At 29.7% G+C, this 10585-nt stretch overlaps 1 protein-coding gene across 2 annotated transcripts; it reads right to left on the bottom strand.

The window, feature by feature from the left end:
• Positions 1-1880: 1880 nt before the first annotated feature.
• LOC108729461 (prostaglandin E2 receptor EP3 subtype) lies at positions 1881-9629 on the bottom strand. Of its 2 annotated transcripts, none has more exons than XM_018458592.1 (6): positions 9265-9629; positions 8217-8456; positions 5292-5466; positions 4798-5045; positions 2723-2957; positions 1881-2431 (listed from the first exon to the last, which is right to left on the bottom strand). In XM_018458592.1, exons 1-6 carry the CDS (start codon positions 9448-9450, stop codon positions 2319-2321), a joined length of 1197 nt encoding a protein of 398 aa, XP_018314094.1. In that variant the 5' UTR covers positions 9451-9629; the 3' UTR covers positions 1881-2318. The 2 variants fall into 2 exon arrangements, with proteins under 2 accessions (XP_018314094.1, XP_018314093.1); XM_018458591.1 differs by having other exon boundaries at positions 5292-5469.
• Between the last annotated feature and the right edge of the window lie 956 nt (positions 9630-10585).

The following is a 10585-nucleotide window of genomic DNA, read 5'->3' on the forward strand; positions in this document are numbered from 1 at the left end:
TAATGTTTTGCTGAATAATATAATAATTTAAAATTACATTTATAATTCAAAATGGATTTGAACCTGACAGAAGTATGCAACAAAGTCCATATAACCGCAAGTGATTTAAATAATTAACTTTTTAATAAACATACAACATACCTGTGACAATAATTAATTGATAATGAATCTCGAAATAACTGTATACGAGACCATGTATGTAGTTATTAGTGTTTTGACATCTTTTGTTCTCAAAACGATTATTGCAACGGCAAAACAGTTACTCCGATTCCGTGTGAACGTAGTGACTTACTCGGCGTTGTAGATTTAATCGATATTTAATTTGTTGCAATATAAAAATGAGTTGATTCGCGTGAGAAGAATATAACAAATTCATAAATTGAGTAATTATGTTAAGAATTAATTTGTTATTTGCATTACACAATTTTGACTTTTATGTCCTATTATTATTATTATTTTGTTGTATTTAAAACAAATAGATCTTTTTAGATAAAGAAATTATGGTATTTGTCATTTTATGCAATTTCACGGTCTTTCCATTCTACTATATATTTGCCAATTCTATTTATTGTACATATGTCAGTTGTAATGTTGAAACTGGAACTTCGAATGCACTTGTTTATTGCATAAAAGCGATATTTTGTCAGAAAGAGATTGTCAAATTATATAAATTTTTTGTCAAATTAATACAAACAAAAGTATATGTGTATGTACGTTTATGAATGATATATAATCAAGTGTAATTTCGATCTCCAAGGAATCGAGCTCCAAGCTCCAAAATATGCAGGGTTTAACAAAACATCGCGGAAAGGGAGAAAAAAATGTAATGGTAATTATGAGAAAGATATAATGGTAATTTTTAACTATAATTGAAATTGATTATTATCAAATCAGAAGCAAATTATATTATAAGACGTTAAGCTTTTCGATATAATATATATATATATTGATGATATCAAATATAACAAATAATTTTCTTTATTAAAAGCAATTAGTATCTGTCTGTGAATTATAATTTTAACATAGATAACGTTTTAGTTTATTGTTAGCGTATTATATCTATGCAAATATTTATTTATTTCTTACAAATTCATTATACAACATTAGTATAAACGCGATCACAATAAATCACAATCTTCTCTACGAGCGACTATAATGTTACATCCTGCATACGCGAACATATGTATACAAATTTTAGTTAAACTTGCATTTGAGATGTGTATATTTCTTACAAGCGACTCGACTTTTCGACAGTAACTTATTTTTGACATTATCGGTGGCTAACAGCGAGTTACCTGCCGACATAATTGTATACTTGTATTATACTTTAATTTCATTCGATCCTTGATTTATCTCGCGCTGCGCTTTGCTACATTTTGATCATTATTGACTGGCGCGACGTGACGATATTTTAATTTAGATGCTGCACAGAAAGTGCGAAGTGTATGTTTGCATTCTATTCTTTTTTGTACACGAAAATATTCGTGGATGTATGTCTGTCCTGGAGAACGGAAGGTGAGTCGTGATCTAGATAATTTCGGATTAATGTTTATTTGAAAGTTGTTAAACGCGCAAATGCTACGCGACGTTGTGCGGCATACGTTAAGTAGATTAACATATGTATGTATGATATTATGTACAAATAACGATACTCGTTTAAAATAAAGTCGTTTACAAATATACGACATTCCTATTTTCTAGGTTGTAATTGCACACAATATGAAATATAATATAGAAATACGTATAATAGACTTCTCTCTCGCGGTACGTACATTGCGTTTGAAACTGAACAATAATTTCAAAAATATGAAACTTTGATAAAAATTTTTTAAATTATTTTTTTTATGTTTTATAAGAGCGTGTATGAACTTTATATCTCGTAAACTACATTAAAAAAAAATGTATCCTCCAAAATATTGTCATTTATATCCGCATCCTATATTTGAATTTTTAATATTGGAAATATATTTTTTATTAAGTCATGGTTATATCACACTTTGGTAATTTGCGCGATTAATTGTATTCCGTCATTCATTCTCGCGCTCTCGTTGACTAGAAACTTGCATAAACAAACATATTTAAGTATACCGTAATTACTTATTTACAAATTAAAATTTTCTTTTTCAAGTAATTTTTAAGTCAAATTTTGATTTTGCGTATCGAAAATCAACATCGCTTTCACTTGCCTTATGCAAATGAATGGAGTTAATTAAAAGCTGTCTGCGAATATCTTCCAGTCGAAGCGATTCAAAGCTTTACACGTGGATTACGTCGTGATTTTTCAATCGCTTTAGGAAGATCATTCGCATAGGCCGATCTCAGAGAGATGCTGTAACCAGATGCGAATCGTGCTCTTCGCTAACGGGGGTTGATGGAGTTTCAGTGTTCGGTGTGGGTGGACCATTAGTGCTACATTGGTGATCGATCGTACCTGTTGCATGAAATAATTTTTGTGACAGTGCTGCAGTAAATTTTAATATTATTTTTTTCTTGTTAACACTATAATCTTATTTTTTCTACTTTATTATATTTATCATATTTAATTATTTTATTTTTTACTACGATGATCTTATGAAGTTAATAACGTAAATTGATACTTGCTTTATATAATTCGATTTATATATTTTTTTTAATACATTAATTATTGTAACATGTGATTAAAGATATATTTTGACTAAAGATAGATTTTTCAACTTTAATTAATGTTCATGTATTGTCTTACCTGTAAAAGAGTTGGAGCGGCTTTTATAGGATGAATCAGGCCAACAGATCCTACAGAGGGGCTTCAACAATCGGAATCTCGGCCGGGGCATTCGTAAAAGAACATAAATATATGGATCCAAGGTAAAGTGAATGCACAAAAGAATATCGGCTATAATATGAAAGATTCGAATGCATTTTATAGCGATCGCCGTTTTAGGTAAATGCATTGCGAATTGAGCCAATGGAATAGAAATCTAGAGAAGAAAATTAACAGAATTTAATAATTTAGAGTTTAATAATTTAACCTAATTAATTAATAAAAAAATTTAGTCAACCATTGTAGGTAGAACGTTATTCCTACAAAAAAAAAACATTTAAGGGCAGGGAGAGACATTCGCAATTGTGTTATTAAATCCTTTCTTTTACAAAATTTTTATAAATAAAATAAATGGGCTGTAAACATATATAACAGTGACGTCTTTAATTTAATCGTATAAAAAATATTTGGTTATGTCATATCTCTCTATTTTGTCATATACTATATTATCTATAATTATAGCAATATTTTGCGAATTAATTTACTCCGCGTGTAAAATTTTCTATCACCTGATAAAACCGTCAACAGGATGAAATCAATTCAGAGACGATCAGAATATTAGCTCGCGGATGTCTCGATGGCTTGTACGTGAAACTATTCTCAAATATTGATCATTTATCTTTGTTCGACCTTCGCTTTTAGCGGAAGCGCGCGATATTTCTGTACTGGTTAGATGTAATAAATAATAATGATCATCGTTTCCGGCAAGAAGATGCTTGCTGTAAGTCAATCAATTTATTTATAAAAATCTCAACTATTTTCTTTGTATGAGAATTTTTATTTAGTATTGTCAAACTTTTAATATTATTTATCATATTGTTATTATTTACTATGATTTCTTCTTTATCTCTTTCTTCTTATTATTATCTGTTTATAACGCAAAAATTATAGTAATAATTCATTCCGCAATTTTTTCATTGTTTTATCTTTAAATATTTTCTTGATAAAAACATTTTTACATGAAAAGTATCTTTTTAAAAATTCAATATGTCATCGAAATGTTTTCACACCGTATATAAGAATATCAAGAATTATTTCAATAAATATTATAAAAATTATTTCTTTCATTTTTTTTTCAATATTATTAAGATTAAAATGGATGAACGTCGTAAATATAACAGAAAACATCGACTTAAAACAGTATTCAGTAAGCAAATCTCACGCGATCCCCTCGTAGGATATTGTCGAAAGTAGAGTCTATTCCCGACAAAATTTTTGCAAGGTCATGCTATATTTATAGCGACGAATAATAAAAAAGAATATAACTGGAAAAGGCAGGACTTTATAAGATTTCCCCTTTAACTACAAGGGAAGAAAATTGGAAACCGTTCTTCTTGGAAACGTAATTCTATTCTTCATTCTGCCTTTACTGCTTATAAACATTAATCCATATTTTCTCCTATTACCTGAACCTGTGATCTCTAAACCTTTAACGAATCCTTATTACGTGCATTAGATTATTTCTTTTCTTTTTTTTGCTGTTTTCTATTTGTCTTCTTTATTTCTCTTGTCTGTTAGAGTTTGATAACAGATAATTATTGATTAAGTGAAAGGGTACATCAATTGAATGAGATATAGGCTGCTTTCGGGCAATGTGTTATCAGCTATTGTGTCTATTGTTCATTAAATAAGATAGTAAAACAAGAATGAAATGATTCAATAGCGTTGATATTGCGTTCCCCGAATACAACCATACATGTATATTCATTTAAATATAAACTAATTAATTAAATTACTAATTATTTAAATATAAAAAATAATAGAAAACAGGAAGTTATATATGTTACAGAAACGAAACACATTAATATTACTTTATTACATTAATTTATTTTATCAGTAAAATTTATTTTCTGTAATTTATTATTTTACTGCACTTTTAATTATTATTTCATTTTTTATATTTATTTATTATTAATATTAATTATATCGTTTTTACACAATTTTGTCATAAGTTTAGATTATATAATCATAAATTAATTAATTACCGATAAACTTACCATGTGTGGCATCCAGCAAATAACGAATGATATTGATAATACAGCCATAAGCCTTGCGAATGCTCTTTCTTCGGTCGTAACTGTTTCTAATCGATGTGGTGTATGTACTCCGGTTATGGTCAGCAAAGGTTTTGCCCTCGACGAGGCTCTGGAGATTCTCCCAAGAGCAACTGTACGACGACTTAATTTATTTAAAGCCCTAGAAACTGCCAAGTTGCACCAGACAATTGACAAACATAAAAGAGTACCTATAATTTAAAAAGAATTAGAATATTCAATAACCTGAAAATAATTTTGTTCATAATTGAATCCTTTTTGTTAAAACTGGAAACATAATTATAATAATTGCCATAATTATTTATAGCAATTATTATATAAATGTTGATGTGTTTATATTGAAATTAATAAAATAGAATAATCTACCAAATAAATATTATTATATCTTTTTTAATAATCAGTAATTCTTTCTTTTTATTATATGCTTATTTACTCACCAAAAATAAACCATACATAAGCATAAGCGATATCGCTCGGCTCTGTGGCCTCTCTGTAACGTACGCATTGTTTGTCTTTATAATACAATCCGAAGCCCATAACCGGAAGGCTGGTTATCGTTAATGCAATCAACCAAAGCGCCAACATACAACGCACAATTACCGGATACGTCACCTGCTGAAAGATACATGCGTGTTATCCATTAAGACATCGAGACACATCGATGCAGATATCGACTTTTTGTTGCACTTTCGTTTTGCAATAACTACAGATTGAAGAAACCGAGAAAAATCAATTCGACGCAATTTATACTGCTATAGATTAATGAAAAATGAACAACGAAAAAAGAAAAACGAAGTGACACAAACTAATAGTCTCTATTTATAAATTTACTTATAATCTTTCATTAATTTCTGTTTCTATTTAATATTGTAAAAAAAATAATTTTATAATTTTTTATATAAGAGAATATTTTATAAGAAGACTACATTCATGAATGAGAAATGCAGGCCCTGTGGGGAAGGTCGTGGCACGCCAGGATCGGAAATCTAGCCGGGCGCTACCTAGTATTTCATTTAGGCGCTAGACAGAATTATGCTAGGGATGCCAAGAATGGGAAAACTAGCCGAGGATTAGCTAGCGCCCGGCCGGTGAGGCAGGATCATAATAACCATGATAGAAGTATAAGGGTATGCTCTTGCGCGCATGGCCACACCCACTGTCCAATCAAAATATGTAGCAAGATACGTCATCATTAAGCGCGAAATTCGAACGTATGCTTTTAAGTATGCCTTTCAATCCGAAAAATTTTCCAACTCCTTTCAATCCGACTCATTTTTTGTCTTATGATGATAATTTCCGCATCCTTTAACCGCACAACGTATTTTGAATGTGAAATCACTCGACTTTGCACTACAGAATTTATTCAGCACATGCTACACATGTGTTGGCGACATGGCGATCATATTATATTGGGCGAGTTCAAAACGGCAAAACGATTAGGCATGCTTACCGAGATTGAATATGATTGGTTGGATCTATAAGTAACAACCAATTACGTTCATTTGCTTGGCGAGCAGGCTAGCCGCTTTGTCAACTTGAACGCGCCCATTGACACGAACCGCTCCGGATATAGCCGAAGGCTGGCCGAATGTGACGCGTATGCTTGATACATGCGCAGTGGTCTACCACTGATTGAGCTTATTTACTCTTATACTTCTACCATGATAATAACCATTTTTTAATATAACTAATGTTGTTCAATAATATGAAGTAAGAAATAAGAATAAGAAATTGACCAATCACAATCGATATATCGACGACAGTGTTCTTCTCACAATCGACTGTAATTGATCAATTTCTTACTCTTACTTCTTACTCCGTGAATTATAGACGACGGATTATGCGTTTAAAATTTATTTTAAATCTAACTAGATTATCCTGTCCCTTCCTAGATAGCGACTAGATAGATTTAATATCTTGGGGCAACACACTGCCTCGTGATCAAGGCCTAGACAGTTTTTTCAAATTTCAGCGGCACCCATCTCGCGAACTAGGATCTAGACAATTTTCCAATATTGGGCCTACAGCGTATCGCGAACCAGGGCTAAGAAAGTTTTCCAATATTGGAGCTGGTCATTATTGCCGTTACAGCCCAGTATAGCCCCAGACTAACCTTCCAATGTAGCGTCTACATTAACTCGTGGAAAACTAGATAGGGTCCATATAGTGCCAGATCGTAATTTCCACCCGGGTTGGAGTTTTAATATTAAAAAAAATTAAATTTATCTCACAAGGAAACATAAGGAAGCATCCCCTTTCGACTTTGATGAGTTTTTAATATGTTGCAATCTACATTAAAATAAGGGATACGTATTTTTATAGGATAGGCTGTAAATAACGTGGGTTGCACATTATTTTTTATGCATATACACTTTTAAGGACTGAAACATCTTTAGAAAAAAATCGGTTCATTTTTTGTTAATATCATTGAAACTATAAAAGATGAAAAAAATTTTTTTAGATTAAAAATTTCTATTCCAGATACTATATTATATTTTCTTGTTTAATACTATTTGTATCTTTGCTTCTTTTTCTATTATATGTAATCTAGATTTATGCGTTTGCTAACTCTATATATAAGATCAGCTTTTTAATCATATATTATATTTATAAATTTAGGAACTCGTTAATCTATCACCTATCGCGTTTTGATGAAAGGCTGTAAATAACGTGGGTTGCACATTATTACTTTAATAACATTTCGGAGAATAACTTAAATTAGGTGAGGTTTTCTTGGAAAAAACAAATTTGACAAAGTGCGACCTAACAATAGTAGTAATCAACTCCAATTACTTGCAATCTTGGATACTGCGTCTAAAGATGATCACGCTGTGTAAATTGACGTCAGTTTCTATCGCATTGCGATCGATATCTCCTTAATTAGTAGCCGCGAAATTACTCGAATTTATTAATAAAAATTTGTCGGAATAGCATTTCAGGAATCTTAGTACTCCTACGTCAACATATAGTAATAATTTATGCAAAAATTGATTTTTAACTTGATCAATGTTTTCCCTTCTTTTATTCCATCTTTATCGTAAAATACGATCGTTCTATAAGCGTAACTTTGGAATGGCGCACGTGTATAAATTTTCTCACACTCATTAGTTCGTTCGCAGTAAGTAAGACTGTGATAAATCATAACATGCGATTTACTTTGGCAACACGCTTTGTGCGTTGACTTTCGGTCTGTCATTAAAAATAAAAGAGAAAGAATTTATTTTTCCAATAGATTACATAAAGTCAGATAACTTCTATATTTTCTTTATTCATATTATATAAAGAAACAAATTAATTCCCTTTCTGTATAAATAATCTGCAATTCGTAAGTGATTACATTATTATTTTAAACTTAGGCTTACCTTTTGGTAAACAAAGGGTCTAGTTAAAGCTAACCACCTCTCCGCTGCCATAACGATGGCGACGCAGCCACTGAAGAGGCCAAAAAGTCGCCAGACAACTCGAAGAGAGCAAAATATTCTTGTAGATGTCACATCGCCCGCATAAATTGTAACATACATCTGAACTAACATCCCCAATAACGCCACAAGATCGTTGGTTGCCAAACAACGTAGCATCAGTAAATGCTTGCGGTTTCTTCTCTGAAATGAAATAAGTTGATGTATAGCACCACTCTACAATTTTTTTATTAGAAAAACAACAAACTTTTGACTAAAACAATATAAGTTGATAAAAATATATTGCTATTATTATACATAATAGAAATGTATTTTTAATATTAAATTATTGATATATTTTATTTAAAAAAATTTCAGACAAATTTTTTATTATTTCCTTATTTAAAATATATTTATTATAATTTTATATTTATTATTAACTTTTCTACAAAAAAAGATTTTAAAACTCTCTAAAAAAGAATTTAACTTTCTATCGCGGAATCAATTTGGATTGATTGTGTGACTTAATATGTCAATAATCAAACAATCAATTACCAAACGTCTTACAGTTATTTACTTTGTAATCAACTATAGGAAAGCATTTTAATTATATTTTCTGCGTTTTTTTCTGCTAAACCTTTAAACATTTCTGGGATTTTATTAAACCATGTTATTCTTAAAGATATTTTATTTAATACGATATGCATATACATATATATATTTTTCAGATTTTAATTTAATTTTGATCTTTAACTAAGAAGATAACAAAACTATGCCAAAGATAAATACATTTTTAAGGAACTTATAATCAACTTAATAAGTAATTCTTTAATAGATATATTTTACATTATTAATTGAAAGGAAGAATTTTTTATTTGAGAGAAATAATATCATAATGTATGTAATATATAATTAGTTTTATTAATAATAATAGTTATTACAATGTATTATTACAATACAAAATATTAATTAATATAAATTGATAAATAATGTTATGATTTCCGTTAATTACCTTGTCTCGATGAAAAAGTATGACCAACGCAGACACGTTACCAATGACACCGGTTGTGTAGACAAGAGTCAATACAAGTTGAGGCACGAAACTCACATGTTTTCTTCGTGTAACACTTGTCACTACGTCGATCATCGTTGTCTTGTTAAACGCAAAAGTTGACAAGGTATCGTTATCCGCCAGCATGATTGCGGTATGAATTTAATTTTACCTATCGTTTATTTCCTCAACTTCGCTGAAAAACTTATCTTAATATGACGTAAAGAGCTAATCTAATAAAGTATCCAGACTTGTCTGACCTTATAACTTGTCGGTTGACTTACATTAATTATAATTCGATGTAAAAATAGTTTTTCTTTAAAACATGTCGATTTCAATTTTCACTTTCCTCCCAAGCAACTGCGAATTTTTATTTAGTTAAAGTATTAGAATCAATCATATTTTAATCACTTGGTATACATTTTTTTTCTTTCAGAATTTTATTCAGATCATTAAATTAGATCCAAAGAAGATGCATAGACGTTTCTTTTGTCATATGAAAAATGCAATTCTTGCATATGTAATACAATATCTTTTTGCAGTATGCAGCAATTTTTCCAAGGAGGATCACTGAAATAAAATTAACAATATACTTTACATTTCTGTGCATAATTTGTAATAGTGTTACTTATTACAAGAAATGGAAAAATCGAAATTTAAAAGTAAATAATAATAAAAAAGATAATTAATTATGATCAGAAGATTAAAATTGAGAGTACTCTGAATTATGGATATAACAACTCGTCAAATTTTTCAATAACGAAGAATCATAAAACGCAAAGAGAGAGAGAGAGAGAGAGATATTGATTTTAAAGCTTATTAATCTCTTAATAAAATTGATAAAGCAATCTGGAGATATAAATAAAGATTATAAAAATTTCATATATATATTTGAGAGAATATTATTTTTATAAAAGTTTAATTTTATAAAAAACAACATAATTTTATGTTAGTGGTTTAAGCATTGCGTAAAAATTCCGAGCAAATATGTGAAATAACGAAGATAGTCGATTTTATGAAACAGTTATTATACAAATTATGAAATATATATTTTAAGATTCTATAATTCATTAAATTTTCTGTATCTAATATAAATTAATCCAGAAACTGTAAATTTGAAAAATCACAACCATTTCCCCGTAGATTCAATCTTCAAAGCTCTTCCAACTTCTTCTTCGCCGTTTTATGCCCTTTAAGAAGTTCTTCAAGATGATAACTCTGCACAATTTCGTCTGAAACGTTGTCTATTACGCAGGGTTTTAATTTGATTTTTGTATTAATA

The sequence above is a fragment of the Mycetomoellerius zeteki genome, unplaced genomic scaffold (genome assembly GCF_001594055.1).
Source record: "Mycetomoellerius zeteki isolate Tzet28-1 unplaced genomic scaffold, Tzet1.0 scaffold735, whole genome shotgun sequence".
NCBI classification, from domain to species: domain Eukaryota; kingdom Metazoa; phylum Arthropoda; class Insecta; order Hymenoptera; family Formicidae; genus Mycetomoellerius; species Mycetomoellerius zeteki.

Coding starts and splice junctions, on each gene's coding strand:
- LOC108729461 (XM_018458591.1), bottom strand. CDS start 9,450: ATGCTGGCGGATAACGATACCTTGTCAACTTTTGCGTTTAACAAGACA. Junction 8,457..9,264: donor TACTTTTTCATCGAGACAAG/GTAATTAACGGA, acceptor ATTTCATTTCAG/AGAAGAAACCGCAAGCATTT. Junction 5,470..8,216: donor GACCCTTTGTTTACCAAAAG/GTAAGCCTAAGT, acceptor TGTATCTTTCAG/CAGGTGACGTATCCGGTAAT.